Genomic DNA, 21345 nt, shown 5'->3' on the forward strand with positions numbered 1-21345 from the left:
TTTAAATTTTACTCTTGGCGCTTGCACAATAGCGTGAGATTTTCTCATCACAAGAGTAAAGATTGTGGTACGAAAGCAACCAAGCTGAAGGGTTAAAAATTAAAAAATTGCGTGCGTGTAGTTTTTGAAAAGAATTTTTTTTTTTCGATTATAATAAAAACTGGAAGGTCGTTTAAAGATGAATAAAAATATTTTTAATCTTTGTAGCATATTTGCATGTTTTATATCTTTTAAAAACGTCAATTAAACAGACATCATCATTAATTAAACAGACATGGATTTAATATAATTAACGCTTTTTTAATTCTAATTCATTATTCTTTAAACCTATTTTTTTAAATTTTATTTAAATATTAAAATTATTATAGACAATAATTATAAATCAGAAATGCAATTTCTAAATGTAATTTTTCAATTCTTTGTTTACAAATTACAAATTTTAACGAAGATAAACCAATTTTAATTTCTTAGGTCTCAAGTTTCCACGTAGTTGGTTAACAAAAACTACGTTACGTACCCAAAAAATTATTTTCCAGTCTCTATCTTAAAGCAAAAAATTTTAAAATTTAGATAGTTTTTGAGATCCATCCTTGGTCGTTAACGATTTTAGAAAATATTCAGTTAAGTACCCCTTTCTTTAAATAATCAAGTGATTTTTTTGAGCGTAATGTCTTGAATTTCATCTAGGTTTAGAAAAATAATTATTTTTCGATTTTATGCGGTTTATTTCAGGTTGGCTCTTCAAAATATCGAAAAACATATAACTAATTTATGTTATTTACTTGGATGAGTTACTATCAAAGTAAATCTGATCCAAAAAACATGAAATCATATTCACTCGAAGATTAATCGATTTATGAAACTGAACTTTGAATTTATTTGTGTCTTCGATTTTAACTACGAATACTATATCCACGAAAACTAGAATTAAAGCAACGAAAAAAATACCTTGCTGTCTTTTTAGCTTCATCTTAAACATAAAAAATTTTCTGATTAAAAAAAAAAAATAGTTAAAAATTAATCCTAAAAGTTGTCACTATCAACATTTCTTGGGCACTGTTTTATAGTGGTTATTATCACATTTAGTGTTTTTTTGTTTTTTTTTTTTTTTTTGTTTTGTTTTGTTTTCATTTATTTATTTTATTATATATTAACAATATTTACATTTAGAATAAAGTATGCCCTTTATGATAATTGACTAAGTAGTGTAATAACATCATGCATAATTTAATAAATTAGGCCTTTTATTAACGAAAATTAATTATTTATTTAAAAAAAATATCATTTACGATACTTATTTCGTTTACATTTCGGTTGAAATCGTTCATTTTTTTATATATACATATTTTCTTACAATCGTACCATGAATGATTATGGGATTTTGCGCAATCACTTACATTCCATTTAAATTCGAAACAATTAAAAACCATGGCTTTGTTCTTTACAATTCGAAATTATATAAACATTGTAAAACTGAATTGCTGCACCTGAGCACTTCAGTTAAACAACATTTGGGTCACTTCAAACCATGAATACAAAAGCCCTTTTGAAATTAAAAGGCATTCAAGTATAACTTAATCCAGATTTGAGAAACAAAAATTGGGAGAATCATTTTGAGGAATCTCAGACATTTGATTGATTTAAATCGAATTATAAAAAATAAATGGCGAAATTATGATTTTTGTTTTTATAGCAGAGAAAACTAAAAATATCTTCTTGTGTCCTTTAAGGGTTACTGAGGGAATGAATCCTGTAAGTATTTTTTTGCAACGGAGGACAATGGAATGTGCATGTTAAAAATCAAATAAATTACGCTTACGCCATTGTTGAATGCGCCTTGTAAGATATAGACCAAAATAGCTCCTACGCCATAATGTTTTGTTTATCCTTATCTGTAATACGAAGTTCCTACCTCCCACAGTATTGTAATATATTTTATATTTGTGTTAAAATGTGTAAGGCAAGGATATTGGATCACAAAAAAAGACAATCATATATTATGACGTAAGAGCTATTTTGGATTATTTAAACAAATCCAAATGAATCATAGAGAATACCTCTAAAAGTCCCTCTGTTTTCATCCACTATAACTATAAATGAACTATTATAACGACTTAAATTATTTTTTGAACAAATGAATTGAAAATATAAACCAAAGATAGCATGATAGTTATAACACAAGTATTGCCAATAATTAACGGTGGCTTTTTTTGCTTGAATATATTTAATTATATTCTAATTAAATTTTGAATTAGTTCGATATTATATCATATTATTATATTTTAATTATTATAATATTATCTAAATTTTATTTATTATACTGTTTCTTTTTTTTTTCTTTTTACTTTTAAATATATAATAGGCACATGATATTCAAACAGAGAAAATTCTAAATAATCACGTATGTACTATCCCAATCTCTTCAATTAAATAATTATGATGTTGAATTTCATATGCCCTTTCAATTTATATAAGTGTGGTGTGTGTTTTTAAGTACATACGGAAATTGTCGTATTTTGATTCAAAAAATGGAAATGTTGTTTTTGTTTTTTTTTTTTTGTTTAGAAATGAGCGCTACAAAATATTTTAAATTAGTAGTTCATTTTTTAAAATTATTATTATTAATTATTAAATAGATCTACGTTTATAAATATTTTGAGAATATAAATACTAAAAATTAGTGTGTAGAATATACGCTTGATTTATTTTTTGTATGGTTTTTTTTTTCTCTATATAATTTCTTTGTTTTTTTCTACGCATACGCATTTGGTGATTTTTTTATTTTGGTAGTGATTTGTTTTTTTTTTTTTTGTTTTTTTTTTTTTTTTTTGAACTACTAATATAAAAAAAAAGTTATGTCTTTCAGTAAGTTTGTAATGTGAAATTCTAAAATACTCTTTAACGCACTGCGCAAAAGAGTTCATAGAGTTAAAAAATAAAATAGGAACATAGAGAATATATTTATTTATATCATACATCATCTAGGATTATTCATAGATTCATAAAATTCAAGCTAATTAAAATACGGTGTATAATACAGAGAGAAGATATGTTTTTTTATAGGGAGAAAAGAATTTAGAGTACTTATTTTTAAGAGTAGCGTTTTTGCGCGGTATTAAATGCAACACAAAGTATTTATTATATACAAGAGCCGTGTAAATTATGAATCGACAATATAATCATAGTCAATCAAAAATTCTATTTACATTTTTTTTTATACAAAGGGAAATGACAAAAGTATGAGGTGACTTTTGAGATCTCAGAGTGTATACTCACCATAAATTGTACAGTCACTTAAATCTTTAACATCTCAAAAATTACAAACATGTTGAAACTTTCGTAATGTAGAAAGTTTCATTAATAGAGTTCTGCCAAAATGTGCTTCCCCTTAATTTCCTTCACATTTTGTTCAATAAATTTTTCTGTATGGAAAATGCAGTGAAACTTCATATTGATTAGATACAGACACCATCCGGTGTTCCAATTCGAAAATAGATAATGGCTGCGTTCAGATTAATCAAACGTTGAGTAAGTTAAGTCACACAATCAAAATAAGTTATTAAACGAATAATACCTATTCTTTTATTCTGAACAAAAACTAGATGTTCCTGTTCCGAGAATCTTTCTCAGCTTATTCAACTCGTTTTTTCTGAGCACGTCAATTATTGAAGTGTATTATATCCTATATGAGGATAGAACTCTTAAGAATTCTCTATAAAGAGATACCAACTTTTATTTTTTGAAAAATTTTAATTAGTATAAAATGCATAATCCCAATTTTAGCTTGTTTGTAATGTTTGAAGATATAAATATTTCAAGAAGCCTGTACTAAAAGAAAATTGTTTTAGAATTTCATCATAGAAAACTTAACGGAAAAACACATATCAAATTTTTTACAAATATCATTTTGTTTTACGGCTAAAAACTATATTTATTTTTTTTATAACAAAAATATTACAATTAATATCTTTTTGATTAAAAAATAAAATTATCAAGTTTATTAATTATAGATATTCACATTGCGAACACATTGTGTTTTAATTATCATTTTATTTAAATTATTTAAATATTATTTAAATTGTTTCTAAATTGTCGATATAAATCGTTTTAAATTATTTTGTTTTAAATAAATCGATCGATTAAGTTGTTTTTTTTTTTTTAATTATTTAATTATTATTTATTTAATTTGAACGTATAAGTCACTCACTAGGAATTGTCACGAGATGCTTGCACACGAATTCCGAGGTGGAAATTTCCATTTACCTCTCCCGTCACTGCCAACAGGACTTGAGCTACTATATGTTTACAATAATTAGAATGATTCGTGTTTTTTAGAAATATACTTTTTTTTTTTTAAATGGACAAAATTTTATTTAAAGTCAAGTTCTGAGATATGATTTTGAGCCAAACTGTTTTATAAATATTTACTACATCTCAATTAATATTGGCACAAAGAAATAATTTTGAAAAATGATAAAAACGTTTTTTTTTTTTTTTGGGATTGTTTGGCTCATTTTTCTGAATGAAAAAACTATTGAAAAATTGATAAAAATATAGATTTTGGAAGCATTTAGGATAATTTTTTTTAATTATTTCTCATCTAAGCGTACATAATTTATTTTAACTATCAATAAATATTTCGGTTTATTTTTAATTAAATGGACTGCTTGTATCATCCGAGTAGATAAATCCATGTTCTACCACCATGAGCGCTGTTGTCCCTACAAAGATTTATCTATTCGGCTTTAAAAAAGTAAAGTTTGATTGAATTTTAAAAGTGAATTAAACCGCCTAATGACGTTTATATCGATTTTCTTTATACAATGGCAGTGTTTTTTTTTTTATTTTTTATTTCGCTTAGTCGTAACACTATAAATTGTCAAACGTCTGTCACGATTTATTGCGTATGGATTCGTCAAGTAAAAAAATGATAAGCAGTCCAATAAATAGGGTTTATATTGCAACCGAAAATCTTTTAAGGATTCGAATGAATATAGTAGAATAATTCTATATCTTGTATACAGTTTTATATGTATGCTATATATACTAATTAATTTTTTGTGTGAATAAGAAAAAAAAATGCTTAATAAGTTTCAACTAATTACTAAAAGAAAATATTTATATATATTATATTATAGTTTTACAATATATTACCATGCGCAAAGGTTTGTAGGAAAATACGTGCATAATATATTTAAATATAAAAATTATTTTTTGAATTAAAGACCACAAATTTTTCAAAAAGATTTTTTTTATATAATAAAATGAGCGTGCCAAGATTTATTTTTGATAGTGTGGTCTACTATGTGCTGTCAAAAACAAGGAAAACAATTTTAAGATTATATATCATACATAAACTTTCATATATTTATGAATTGATAGTTTCTTAATATTTCATGCGACTAACTTAGAAATCTTAAAAGCTTTTTATTTTTTTGAAAGCTCAACTGATGACTTAATTGCGTGTTTTTTTTTTCTTAAAGATGACACTCGAACCACCTTGTTCCATTGAAAATAGGTATATTGCATTTTGATGACACAAATCTTACTAAATAGACGTAAACTTAAAAAAAAATTTAATTCGCTATATCTACTTCAAACAGTTAATGTCAATGTGTTCCTGAATCTATCTGTATACTGGCCAATTCAATTTGACGTTTATGCTAACTGCCATTTACTTTGGCGAACAAATTGGTTCAATAGGGCTTTTCATTTTAAAATCACGATTCATTTTTGTTTCGGACTAAATGATTTATAACCAATGTGATAAAATGAATAGCAAATATTTTCTATCTTAGTCCAACTTACTGTCAGTCCGAAAAAATAAACTCTGTACTTGCGTTTATGACATGATGAAAAGGTCTATATCGTTAATAAAATGATCCATAAAGCGGAAGTGATCAGCCTACGTCTGTGTAAACGGAATTTACCATGAGAACTGTATAGGTGTAATCAAATAATTTCGACAGTGTTTTTATCACTTTAAGCACAATTAAAAGTGCTGCTAAAAGACAATTCTGGTTTCTATTAACCAGAAACAGCTATAGAACTCGTAATTAGAATGTTACTTTTTGTCGAGTTATTGCAATTTATAATTTGTTTATGCGATAAAATGTTTACCAATTCATTTTTGGAGAAATTCGAGTATTATCGGAACACATTGCATATAAAAATCTTGCGTAAGTTCTTAGTTAAACGTTTTTCAATTTCTTTGTAATTTTATTTATTTTGAAAACTATTGAAAATTGATAGAAAACAATACAAATAAAATCAAATTGTAGTTTTACTATTGGTATTCCTTTCAGCTGAAGTTCTAGCTGCGTTATTCAATTGCAATAAAACTTGGGAAAGAAAATATTTCCAGCTATGAAATTGATTTTTGTAGTCAAAATATCAAGATTTAACGAAAAGTTTGACTGTTTTAATAAATTTATGAATATGGTTGGAGTTATAGGTATAAAGGTATAATATAAATTCCACCTTTTCTCTATGATTAGCTATAAACGTCTACTGATATATCTCGCATGCGTATTTTTTCTATGTTGAATTTCAATCAACTTCATAATTTCCATGAAAGTTATGTATCGCTGCTGAAAAATGGAGTGACATAAACAAAAGAATATAAAATAAATAAAAACACATACCAAATCACACTATTTGTTCATAACAAAATCATCGGGCCGCCTTTTTTTTTAACTATATAGAAATCGATAAATTGTAGTAAATTATTTTAATAAACGTTCCTTAAAGTTGTTCATTTTCTTTTATACACAAAAAAAATTTGAATAAAGATGAGATTTTGATATTATTTATGTATTAAAAATAGTCATATAAATTAAAATAAATCATTGCAGGTTATGTTATTAAGAAAAATCCACGCACGTTATTTCGGAATATATTTTTTTTTTCGTATTTCACAAAAATATTGCTGAGAGGATAAAACGGGGGGGTGAGAAAAAGTATATATAGATCGATGATTGTGAGATAAGAATACATTTATAAATATCTATAAGTAATTAAGGCCATGGAAACCTTGGAAGTATATCATCAATAATTAAAATTATTCTCTATTTAATGCCTTCATTTTGTTTAATAAACGTTTTTTTTAAATGCCATTGTTTTTAAATTGACCTGTGCTAAATGTTACAAAAAATGTTTTGAGCATATCTTTTTTTAAAAAATTGTTATAATCACAATATAAATATTATATTTATTGTTTATAGAGGTATTTGTTAAAAATTAAATCGTTGAATACCACTTATCGATCACTTTTACATCGATTTGTTTTCACCTCAAAATTTCTGTGATTCGTATTAACTCTGTTTTTATAATAGATTTAAAATTATGTTTAAAATCACAATTAGCAAATGTTTTGTTTGATTAGAAGATTTTTTTGGATTTTAATATTATTTTTAATTAGCAGAAAGGCAATCAATTTGTTTTTAATTAATATAATTAATAATAATCCGAGATAGAAATTAAACCAAAGATAAAATTTGTATTTTGTGTGAAAGTGTGTGTTTTTCATTTCTTTTTTTAATAGCGTTGTCGTGGTCGTTTGAAGCTGTGTCTTAAATACATAACGCAAGCTTTTGAGCGTTCAGCTATTAGATCATATAGTTGGGTTTCGACAGCTAAACCGCTGGCATTCGTAAGCAGAGGTAACAGAGGTAAAATAGGAAATGATGGAGCGGCGACAGTAAATGTACTGATGTTTAATGTTTCCCATTGTCAAACGGCACTATTTGGGAATCTTGGAGGCGGCAATGGGGGCGGCGGTCGTTGAACGGCTAATTCATCACGAGAAGAATGCTCAGACGCAGCTGGAAAATCATATTAAAATACACATAGATACATATTTTATATATATCTGTAAATCTACAGATTTTTATGTGCTCTTTTATGTTTGTAAAAATTTTAGAAATTTTATTTAAGCTTTAAATTACCCTAAAAATTTGTTATTTTCAGAATTTATTATATTTTTAGTTGAAAAATTTAATTATATTAATTTTTAATACATTCGGTTTCATACACGACATTGCATGATACAGATTCGAAGAACTATCTGGTAACATAATTATGATAGCTTTAAGCTTCCGCTCAAAACCGAGCGGGAAGCCGAACGTATTATTATTTCATTTTAGTAACAACAATTGAAGTAGCACAAACATCTTATTTTTACACATTTAACGTGTATAATTGCATTTAGTAGTGTTTTGGCCAAAGAGTTGTGTTTTGACCACTGTATTATTCAATAATTTAATCCTTTTATGAAAACAAGACAGTAGTACCGATTTAAACATTTCTGTGTGTATTTTGTATAGGTGAATATAATAATAACTCCAAATGTATTAAAACTAATACACTATAAATGCTTTATTATTGGATTTTAAGACTAACAAAGGCTCTATCTAGCGATAGAAAAAAGGAATATAGTTTGCAATGTTCATAGATATATAATATTTAAGGGAAATGTTTGTTTACAATCTTGTAAACCATACGCACATAGAAAAGAGTGCAGCACATTAAAATGTATAATAAAGTAGGTATCTTTTGCCTTTTGATTCAATGAAAAAATGAGATGAGTTAAGTTTAAAGTATAGTTTGCACTTTTTTTACTCGTGGCGCTGACATCTTACCGTTAAAATCGAATAACGCAGCTTTCCTAAATTAAAAATTACACACAAAAATATATAAAAGGTTAGGTACTATACTTAATTACACACATAAAATGTGTAAAAATAACACACTTGTTTTTAGAATAAGTGAAAAATAATGTATAAAGAGTATCCATCCGATTCTTTAAATGATAAGTAAATAAAATCTGAAAATATAAACGTAATCTAAATAAAAACTCATGCACGTGCCATTATGAGACTTTGAATAAAAATAAAATTTACTAAAATATTTTGGTCATATCACCATAAATTAATTCTCACAAACATATACATTTATTATTTGCTCACACGGTGATCGGCGGACAGCGTGATCCATGAGAAAATTAACTTCAGATGCGTAAGATTATTAAAAGCGGAAAATGTTACTTGATTTCATTTCAAAACTCAAAGTTTTCTTTCACGCCGTCCGCTAATCGCCACTTATCTAGGACGGCGATGTTTAAGCTATTATGCTAGAAAGCATGTTTACTCCCATTTTAAATCATAAAATAAATAATTTGTTATCAAGATTACAGTTAAGAGAGCTTACACTTATAAAATAGTAAAATCAAGTGAGAGGGAATACAGACACAATAAAAAAATCAACACGACTTAGTAATTGAAAAAAAATTGTGTCCTGGTTCTAATTATCCGTGTTGAAAGTAGTAATTGAATGTGCTTGTAAAAATCAGGCGAAATTATTACAAAAAATTTAAATTATTCAATTTGATCCAAAATTTCACTTTTAAAACTAACTTTTAATCTATTTTGGATTGTAAATTTCTCAAAAATATAAAAAATAATACAAAAACACCCAGACCTCGAAACATTAAATTGAATAATTTACAATTTCTGTATTTAGATTACGAAAAATTTGAAAACTAGTTTACGAACAAAGCCAAAAAAATAAATAAACTATGGTTTAATTGTGCATTTAAAAATTTTCACAAAAAGAAATATCTAATTGTGTTTGTTTAGGATCCAAAAAACAAAAATTTCTATTAAGACATGTATTTAAATCTGAGTACCCCATTAAATACCAAAAAGTTAATCAGCCGCATGATTTTTTTCTTATCCTAAAAGTTTTAAAGAAAAATATTTATGAAAAAAAACTTATGAAATTACAAAACTCCCAAATACGTTTAGTAGTTTCATTGGGCCTTGTATTTGTCACATATTTCACCTGTAATAAACCTAAAATGTAGAGCTTTGTATTTTTCAAATAATATAAAAGCTAATCGTTAGTTTATTTATTGCGGTTATATAACGCTTGATATTAGAAGTATTTTATTTATCAGTTAAAATTTAACTAATTTTAAGCAATTTTTAGTTATTTATAAAAAGCAGTTTTAGAAATCAATATTAAAAACTTGTACTGAGATATTTTCACATTTTAGAGGAAACTTTTGGCATATTTTTTATAACATAACCTTTACAAGGTTCTGATAACACAACCTTTAAATTTGTGGTTCTAATCATGGAGGTTAGAGAGTCTTTTTAACCTCCATGGTTCTAATCAAAAAAATTTAATTTTTAAGTTAAATATCTTAGTACGTCTTATATACAATATTCATAATATGATTTCTAGTGAAAGTTTGGCTTTGTGTATTATTTTGATGTGGATCATATTTTAATTTTTTATAGCATATTTTATACAGTTTGCAAAATTTAAATGAATATATTCAAAAAATATGTTAATCAAGAATGGTCGCGTTCAGAAATACTTAACTTATTCAATGAGCGATCATCTTCCAATCTGATGTTAGAACGATTAGAACTACAATCGTTCATTGAACGAGCAGTATTTTTAAACGCGATCGATCATATAACTCAAAATGTTTGATTTACATATTACGAATAAATTCTTAAATGTGTTTATGTAGCAGTGAAGTAAATCGTTGTCTGTCATTAGTAAATCGTTAACTAAAGTGTGCTTTCAAAAGTGTATGATTTGTATCTGATATAGTGCTTTCTGTGTTTTTTATTTCACTTTTTTGTTTGTCTGAATTATTTAATACCTGGCACGGTAGCATATGCTGAATGTCTCCGAGGATTGTATGTACTTCGATATAAACTCCGTTCAAATGGATTTGGGATTACATGGGGTACAAAGACATTTTCATCTATAAAATAATTGATGTTAAAATAAATAAATGTAGAGAAAAATCGACGAAATCTCTTTCTCTGCCTTGTCACCATCCATTCCAAATTTGGATGGAAAAAAATTTTAAAAAAATAAAAAATAAATGTAACAAAACATGCTAATATTGAAGATTTTTGAAACATTTAATCAAAAATTACTCTACTATTCTGCACTAGATTTCATGCCCCTTTTTTCAGTTTATAATTTATTTTAATTTTTTATTTTCCACAAGTACGTTAAAATTTGCTATTTTTCATAAGATTATAATTTTTAATAGAATACATAACCAAAACAGACTTCTGTCAAACATGACATTCATTAGATGTCATGTCTAAAAGAAACTTAACCTAACTATTATAATTTTATGAAAATTACAGTTTGTCCCCATAGTACGATTTGTTTAATGATTTCTTGAAGAAACGCGAAAAATTTGATCTTCAAGATTCATACAAGTGATGTGAGTTAATTTTTTGTATAATGCCGAAAATCATGCGTAAATTCGAATGCATGGTAAAAAAAATTTTCGTCCAAGATTTGCATTGATAAAAAAAAAACTAAAAAATTATATTAAAAAAAATTATTGTGAATTAAAAAAATGATTATTTGCATAATTTGTTTCTGTTCATTTTTTATTTTTGAATATGTCTGCTTACATGACTCAGGTTGTGATTTCTCGTCGGCGACCATGAGCGCAGACTGCTCTGTGCCGGGTAGATGCTGCTCTAACGCATTCACACAGTTTAGCATACTCCTGTAACAGAGTAACATACCACACGCCCCTAAATATTATCATGAAGTGAATAATAACAAACTTATGAAATTATTTGTAGGTTTATCTTTTCGTAAATTGCGCCATTTGTCTATTCAGAAAAGAATTTTCGTGATATCTAACCCGAATGACAAGTATTCCTTGGCGCATACGTACACATATTTATATATATAAGGAAAAAAGGAATATTTTAGAAAGGAAAGGTTCGCGAACTGAATAGATAAATGGCTTTAAAAAATAAAAAACAAAATAATAAAAATAAAATATAAATTTTATTTAAAAACAATAAAAATTAACAAATAACTAATAAAACTTCTTAAAAATATTTTAGGGGCCATCTTTTCGTTCATCAAGAGTTGTCTGGGTGCTGAAAATTTGTAATGTAAAAATAAATAAAAAAAAAATTCAATAAAATCGGTTTTTGCTTTAAATGACTAATTTTAAATCATATTTATTGAGAGAATCTGTTTAAAACGAATATTATTTTAACGATTTAAGTTGTAGCAGCCTTTTATTTTAATTTCTGTTTTTAAATTGTTTAGGTTAAGTATTGCACTTAATATATTGAAGGCTGGCCCGAGGACTGTCATGTTGCAACGGTCAGCTAGCCATGCATATAATAATTATAATTAATTACATAATTATATTAAAGTTAAATAATATTTAATTAGTACAAAACTTTAATCAAAACTTTCACTTTTAATTTAATGACTGGATTTGAACAGCTTTAAGCTACGTTTAATATATATAAACCACCAGAGTATTCCTAATAGCATTAAAAAATAAGTTGATAAGCAAACACCAGGCATATCAGGATTATGAGTCTTGTCAGGCAGGGCTTATTCGGGCAGCTGAAATTTTTTTTATTTAATTGTTTGATAGTAGAAAGGGGATGGGAGAAAATTCTTATTAAAATATATAGGGAAATTATGATGTTTTTTTTAAGTAGTTATCAGTTTTTCTCTTGTTTGCAATTCTTTTATATAAAGAATTGTGTTTTGATGGAGAGAAATCATGCAAGAATTTCGTATTTTTATTTTCTGAATACATGCTTAATGAAATGGTACGTGCTAATTATGACTTACCCGTAGAGTCGACTATCTCGTAAACTGGACCTTAAATATTATACATAAAGTTATTGCAATTGATACAAATCGATATTTCTAAAATTACTTCGATTCATCCACTTGAGCTTTTATAAATTTATGTATAATTTCGGGAAGAAGAAATTATACAAAAATGCACCGACCTCCTTTATCGTTTTAGAATTGCAATAGTACAATTCAATTGAACTCCGAGATCCTGAGCATTGCTATCAATATACTGGTCTACATTTTCGTCTTGATATTTAGGAGCACAAATCACAAAAAGCTCTTTGCGATATAGGCATTGTTACTTTACGTTATATGGCTTATTCCAATCTCATTTACGTCTCCTAATTTGGATGGAAATCGATTTTTAAAATATTTGCTTACGTAGCCTTACGTTAGAAATAGTACTGGGACACGGAATGTGCATGATATATAAGAAATATAGATAAGGGCAGTTAGATTTAGATTTGACGAACAGGCGAAAAAAAGTATGAAAAATTGAACGGGCCAAAGGTAGCAATTGTTCAATGACAAATTATTATCTCTGATATAAAAGGCAAACTTGAGTATCAACTTTCAACAGTAATATTGTAGTTACCAATAAAATATAGTTCTGTCAACATATTCGCCGATGGAAAAAAAGATAATTTCAGGAAAAAGCTGGAAAAAACTGTATATCTTCAATAATAATAGTTCTGGTTTCTCGGATACATATAAGAAAGCTGAAATCTCTAAATTATTTAAAGAAAAGAATTTAAAAAGAAAGAAATAAAATCAAATACAATAATTGACAGTTTACGAGATGGTTAAAATACTACCAGCTTCCTTAACCTTGTTAAATCCAAACTACCTCTAAAACGTTAATGCAAGTTTATTATGTAATGAAGTAGATGAATCGATGGAAAATGTTTGATAAAAAAGAGATTACCTGCCGTTCCCATGTCTAAACAAGGCAAGGATTTCTTCGAATGTTTTATTTTTAGTTTCTGGAACTTTTTTATACGTAAATGTCCAAAATATTGCTAGAAAAACACTAAATGGCAGGAAAGTATAATTATCCAAAGCTGCCTGTAAATTCAAAGTACAAAAAAAAATATTATTTCCTTAAGAATGATAAAAACGAAAATTATTTACCTTCATTGTAGGAAAACCAATTCCAACACAAAAATTTGTTATCCAATTAACTAAAACGGCAATTGACATTGCTGCTGGTCGAGGTCCTTGTGAAAATAATTCGGCAGTAATCATCCATGGAATTGAACCGGGCCCAACAGCAAAGAATACAACGAAACTGAGTATTGATATAACCGATATATACGACATCCAGTCAATCATTTCCTGAACATAACCAAAGAACTCCTATGAGAGGTTAGTACCGTGTTCATACTTTCCTGCGCTCACTGGAGGTTTCGACAAATAAAAATCGCGAATATTTCATCATGTATCATGCGTCTGGTTTTTGGTTTTTTTTTATGGAGGTCTAACGGTTTTTTCTCTTTTAATACGCAATCAAAGACTAAATTACATTCATCACTAAATTTTAATTAAATTACAATTCTAAAAGAAAACATGTTTATTTTTTTGGTTGTAAGCAAATTTTTTTTTGAAGTATTTTATTATTTTTATTTTGTTGAATTAATTTGTTAAACTAATCAATGAAAGCATTTTAAGTGCTTATTTATACAAGAAAGTGATCTTTAAATGCGTTCCTCACTATCAAAAATACGTCCTTGAAGTGCTTGCTTTACATATGTATCCGTAAACGGCAAAACTGGAAATTTAAGCTTAATAGAGTACTTAGCTCACTGAGAGTAGCCTAATAGACTAGACGCTGTTTTTAAAATCGCATTTAGAGCTTTGCCCACTTTAGAGTTAAATCTCTAGTAGTAATCTTCGGATAACAGTCGAATTTGGATGAACGAATAATTGAGAAAATTAATTCCCAGATATGGCCATTTTAGCTTTCGAAACATTCTTTCTATGGGTGAGAAAAGGAACCATCTATATGATAAAATTGTTTTCGATGTCTAGATTTCTAAAACTAAGCCAAACTCTCGTACTATACCTTTATAAGTCCGAGTTGAACGTAATTATTTTCTATTATTTATGATGCTTTCTAAATTTTGTACAACGCTTAATCATACTTGACCATGGCCTATTGTGACAACGTCGGAATGTCAAAATAAAAAATGTTTTTGTTAAAATTGGTTACGTGTAAAAATATCCGGATTCTATTTCTTTTGCTTATCCAAGATCGACTGTATTTTAGTTTTGTGGTCTCAAGTAGTACATTACATCTTGCGAGACTATTCGTCTACGTCTCAAGATTGCATATTATCTTTATTTTTAAAATAAACAAATGTGGCAAACCGCATATCTAGACAGTAATAGACTGGATTTTTTTATTAGTATTGAAATATTTGCTACAAAGTCACGTGAAGTATCTAAATTTTATTCAATAGAAATCTATCATATCCTTGATTTAAGGAACACATTCAAGATTCCTGTATATATTAGTAGTGCTATGAAAGCTGTTTTATAAACCTTTAATAGTTAGAATTTGAAAACAGTAAAACCTCCACCATGTTAGTTTTAAAATGTTTTCCTTGTAAAATGTATATCAGTTTTATGAAAATGTTCGGTTTAAAGCATGCATTGGATAATTTTTTGCAATGAAATTAAATAATTCGAGCTGTAGAACCGCCTCAACTTCTTCATCGGGGCGATGTAAAAAAAAACATTATCGGATAAAAAATATGTCTTTATTTGACTGACACAACCTGAACATTTTCTATAGAAAATTTCATGATGAATATTAGAGCGAAAGTTCGAAATGATCACAATAATTATCCCGTAATCCTCAAAACACTTCTAATTTCATTGCAAAAAAATGGTGGTTGAGTTACAAAATTTTGTTAAAAATTAATTTGATTATGTTTGTTAATAATTTTGAATTTTGTTCAATTTTTTGTGGTTTTGAATTTGTGTGACTTAAGGTGTATGTACAGCGCAGCGGCGTCTCTCCTCCAGTCTTGTCAGGAAAGTTTTCAGCATTTTAAGAGAGGGCGAGACGTAAAAAAGCAGTGTGGTGAGTTAAGCATAGGTGAATTAGAGCTACTGAGATTCGGATGTAATGGAAATTTTGACGAAATATATTAAGATTGACGTTAACGTTGGCTAAAATAATTGATCTACATTTTTAAATAGTTCAATTTTTTACCATACGAGCGTACTAATCTTATAATATAACGTTTAAATGGAGGGCCTATAAAAATAAAAATCTTAGAAAGAAAAATTTTGAATGAAGAAAAGTTAAGACAGATATTATTAAAAGATATAAGAAATTTTTAATTAGAAAATATTTCCTCGTTTTTTTAATCTATACCATCATTTACTGTAATAATAGACAAGCACATTTCTGTCGAGAGCTTAAAAAATACAATGTCTTTTCGTCGTATATAATATGTAACCATTTTTTTCTGGGTACAATTTTGTATACATAAAATGTATGTATTTTTTGGTCCGTAATTTAGAAAGTTTGTGTTGGGTGCAAAGCCATAAAGTTACGCTAAGTGTGTAAGGTATAATATAATTTTAATATTTTTTTAAGGTAAAATGTAATATTAACTACAAGATCCTTTAAATTGGTTTAGGAGAAATTGGATCACAAATCTGCGAAATAAAAGACGACTAAAAAAAGAATCCCCGGTCTTTTAAAAGAAAAATTTTTCGGAACATTATTGAACACGTATTAAGCATAGGCTGCTCTGGGAGGATATATAATTTTGAAATGCGGAATCTCTATGCATACTTGACTCAACACGACTCAATCTAAGAATATTATACGATTCGAATACTATAGTGTCTCATAAAGAAATTAACGAAAACAGCCCTTGGAATACACAAGAAGAAGGGGTAGGTCATAGTTACAATGAATTTATTAAGCCGGCAAGGATAAAAGCACGCAAGAAGTTGACGCCAAAGTTTATGTCAAAATTGACGCAATTGAAAAACTATTATCGAGGTAGCAAAATCGCTTGAGATTTGGAGAAACTTCTTTAGGATTAAACATTAAAAATTTGTTCAATTTAGGACATTAAATATGAATTTATAATCGAAGAATTCCGATAGCCAAATTTTCTCGAATATAAACGATTATATGTAATAAGAGTATTAGCTAAAGTAGCAGCGTAGTATTCAACATTCTTTGAGAATATTTACGGATACAATACTCGAATTTACGGCAAATTTTAGCATTTGTATTTTGACGTTTAACTTATAGGTTATTATCGTGTTTATTGGTGCTTGTTTATTTTACATAATTACAAAGAAATTCGCAAATTCTTTATCGAAATTCTGGTCAAATTACTCGAGATGTAGTTTATGTTATATCTTGATCAATTTCTCTAAAACTGTTAATTTTAGAACTTCGTAATGACTGAGATGATTAGAATCAAATTTTAGGTAATTTGACCGAAATTTAATTTCTATATAAAATTTGCAAGGTCTTAATAAAAAAATTCATTAAAATAAAATAAAATAATGAAATGATAAAGGTAGAATTTATAAAGTGCAAAAATTTGATTGAAAATAGATGAAAGTTGATTGAAAGCAGGTTATTTGTGATGGTTTATTGTATGCAAAATAAAAATAATAAACATGCCGGCAAATGGATAATATCAACAAACAAAAACGTATTCTTGTCTGATGATATTACATAATTTTTGTTACTTAAAAACTAAATTATTTAATATAAAATTATAATATCCATAATACACTTCTGGATGGAAAAAAATTCATTCACAACCTTCCAAAAATCAGTCATTATAATTCTATATTAAATTATCGGTTAGATTTTATCAAACATTTTGATTATTAAATCATTAAATTTTAATGTTTGATTTTAAATCTAAAATGTTTTATCATAAAAATTTGAATAACATTTTAAAGAAATATCCTCCTATATCCTCGATTATTGTCCTAAATAAAATCGTTATGTTATTTTAATTTAGATTTCAGCTGCTAAAGTTGTACAAAAAAATTATTTTGTTGTAATAGACTATCTAAGTATTATGTCATAAATATTATAATTCCATTCAAATTGATTCAGTCCTACGCAAACGTTGTATTATTATTATTATCTTGTATTGCTGAATGCTAATGGAGTAATGGCGCCCGCTGAGTAATTAAGTTATTGTTTCATAAGCCATTCAAATAAAACCATAATAATTCATTGAATTAATGGTTGTATTCGTTTCCGCTTACACGCTGTTAGCACTCTCACACTGTTATAGGTAGTATATTTTTGAAAAATGCTTAAAATGGTTGCCGAATTTCCGAGTCCGGAGCCTCCAATTAAGCTCTTAAAACATCGAATTAACCTGAACGTCAATTTTGCCTTCTTCTATGTTTGACCGCTTACATTTGTTGGGAAGCATAAGAAAACTGCCAATTCATGTATTAGATAGTCAAAAGATTGAGATACATAATTTATCTCAATAGACAAGCATTTTCGAATACTTCGTTCGATTTTGCCGATGCCAAACAACTTACTAAAACCGAATTTGCTATAATACATAAATAAATCTAGCCACCTAAAGTTCATGTTTTTGCTATTTTCTTAACTTTGCTTTTGTCTAATTTTGTTCACGAACTGGACGGCACTCTTTTATGACATAAGCATTTAGATAGTCCGTTAAAAAAGAGCAATTCCTTTTCTCAAATTTCAGAAGAAACTGAAGAGTAGAATATTTTTCTACATTCATAAAGCTATACCATAAGAAAAAAATTTTCCTGTGAAAATTAAATGGCTTTATATACAGAGTAGCGTAAAATGAAAGTTTTAAAGGTTTAAACCGTAACTTTCATTTTGCGCTATCCTGACAATCAAATTCTTAAGAGTTTTAACTTTTTAAGAATTGAAACGATTGAAAAAAAAACTTTTTAGGCATTATAAGCACTAAACATGAAATAACACAAACTTATTTCCAAGAAATAACAACTCTTTGACAAGTGCAAAAGCCTAAAATAATTTATTTTGTCGCGATGATAGATTTTTTGTTGAAAAAATTTTATCAATCTATCAATTTGATAAACAATAATTACTCCTTTTTGTGGCAAAACAGAAGCTTATAAATTATCTTGTTATTACCACAAAATAAAAATAAAAATCACACGTCTCATCGCATATCATGCTAAATTTTTTATGAAAAGTTTGCCTTCATCATGTAAAACGCGCCTCCATAATATAATAGATATACTTTCCATAAAAAATTAACAATAATTACGATTGTTGCAAGACGCATATTAAAAATAGGTATAATTTTTCATTCAGCGTGTTACTGTGGACGAAAAACTTGTGTATGGTACAATTTTTGTACATAAAATTCAAAAGCGTGATCCGTGATGACCCTTTTTATTAAGGTTTATTCTAGTACGTTAATTGAAAAATTATACCTTTGAAATTAAATCAAATACCGTAGTGTAATATCTATTTAGCTATTCTGTGGCTTTAATTTTGTACAAAGCATAAAATCACGTGTATGTTATTAAAAATTTTGAATATACTCACGTAACATTTCATCAGAAAATACTAATTTTGACATTAAATATTCGAATCATTCAAACAAGAATAGCTATAATATACTGGAAGCTTCTAAATATATGCAAAAATATAAGAGAAATTCTCCGATTAAAATAGTTATTAAAATTTAAGAAATTCGACAGCAAATATACACAAAAAGAGTCAATATATTATCATAAACAAGTTAGCGCCAAATGTTAATATTAAAAAAAATTATTTATCAAAAACTTGCTCCTAAAATGCTCTTTCAGAATATTCAATTGCTTCACTTAAATGATTTAATTAATTAGTTAATAATTGTATATTCTGAAAGAGCATTTCACGAGCAATTTTTTGATAAATAGTTTATTTTATATGTTAATATTTGGCGCTAACTTGATTTTGTTCAGTATATTTTATAACTCCATCTTATATTGAAATTTCAATGATTTTTTGTTTGTTTAATCAACATTTTACAGCAGCATACGATTGCAGCTGAAACGAATGTCTGATCAATATTTAACAAGAGTATTTAAATTTTGCCTTAAAATAAAAAATTGCCTTTGATTAGATTAATAATAAAATCTTATTAAATCATTGGACATGTACGATCAAGTATCACATTTGGGTCCTACACTGTTTAGTATATTTACAAATATTGATGAAAAATTCAAAATCTCTAGAAAATGAAAAATGACAAACAGGACATAAATTGTACTAGAAACAACAATTCATGAATATAAAATAATTTATGAAAAAAATGATGGAATTATTTATCTTGTATAAAGTTACAAATGACTTAATTGATTCGCCATAAATATTGGATTCGCCTGTTCAAGGATTGATTGGAAAAATTGGAAAAAGCTACTAAATGTTGCAAAAACTAAAGAAAACTATGCCATGTGAGCCGTATAAGTAATATAATAGTTTGCCTGGTCAATTAATATCGACCGAATGTCATCTATTTTAAGGATTTCAGTTTGGATTCATATCTGCGGCAAAGAACATATGTGAGATTCAAAAAAGAATTTTCAACTAAGGTAGTGGCTTTAGGATGTTGGCAAAATGTTGTTAAATTTTGTTTTTTTTTAACATTTCTCGGAAAGAAAGCATACAATTTGCAAACCCTTCAAAAAAATCTGAGTGTTCAGAAAATCTGAAAAAAATCATCACATTATCAATTAAGTGTAGATTGAAGAAAATTAATGAAGCCCCAAAAAGCGATATCAAATTGTTATATACAGTTTAAATGATTAAATATTTAAAAAAATAAATTCATGAAATTTTATAATTAGAGATACACGTAGTACAAATTGATAATAAATTAATTATATACAATTGATAAATGTATCTAAGTAACCTGGTAGACTAAATTTGAACTACTGAAAACGGGTCCACTTCTGTTTTAATTAGAACTTATTATTATCGTAGGTTGGCGGGTATGGCGTTAGTATCGTTATCGGTTGTGTAATAGTAATGGGACGAATGTGATTACGAATGTTTATCTCGAATATTCACGAATGCGAATGTAAACTTTCAAATGAAGCGCTTGCAAATTCCAGTTAAAGCTTATATACTTTTACGATGCATATATTCCAACCGTGCATATAAGAAAACAACCTTAAAAGTATACTTTAGTGATTTTGTTTCAATTATTTACATAATCTTTTTTTTTTTAATCCAAAGTTATTAAAAAATATTTTTTGTCAAAAACATTCGCATCGTATTTAGCGAAAGCGAATATTGAAAAATATGCGAATATTCGTCGGCTTCACTAGTGTATAATGCCGACTGCCCTGTAAATAAATAGTTAGAAGTCGGTTGAAAATTGTATGAATAAAAAAAAAAAAAAAAAGCTTCATAGTAATCACGCATTTTTATTTCAAGTTTTTGTGTGTATATATTTTCTTTGCATATATTTAGAAACACCCTACCATTTTGAATTACAATCAGAATGAAATGGATTATTTTATTATGACAATTATGAAAAATCATGAAGTAACCGTATGAAAGCTTAGTTTTCTTGAACAGTATAATAGTAGATATGAAAAGAAATTCTAACTAGTGTCAGATAGAGATGACACAAGTTTAATGATTTCAATAAATTTATATAACTTTGTTTC

At 27.1% G+C, this 21345-nt stretch overlaps 1 protein-coding gene across 1 annotated transcript in view; it reads right to left on the bottom strand.

Annotated features, from left to right (window-relative positions):
- Positions 1-7519: 7519 nt before the first annotated feature.
- Positions 7520-21345, bottom strand: part of LOC123295452 (glucose transporter type 1) — a 44816-nt gene continuing 30990 nt past the window's right edge. Inside the window, exons 11-16 of the mRNA XM_044876815.1 lie at positions 13795-13998; positions 13589-13728; positions 12655-12684; positions 11454-11551; positions 10676-10780; positions 7520-7823 (exon numbers count right to left, since the gene is read on the bottom strand). Coding sequence (XP_044732750.1) covers positions 7732-7823; positions 10676-10780; positions 11454-11551; positions 12655-12684; positions 13589-13728; positions 13795-13998 — 669 coding nt within the window. The 3' untranslated portion in view covers positions 7520-7731. The remainder of the gene's footprint in view (positions 7824-10675; positions 10781-11453; positions 11552-12654; positions 12685-13588; positions 13729-13794; positions 13999-21345) is intronic.

This window comes from Chrysoperla carnea, chromosome 3 (genome assembly GCF_905475395.1).
Source record: "Chrysoperla carnea chromosome 3, inChrCarn1.1, whole genome shotgun sequence".
NCBI classification, from domain to species: domain Eukaryota; kingdom Metazoa; phylum Arthropoda; class Insecta; order Neuroptera; family Chrysopidae; genus Chrysoperla; species Chrysoperla carnea.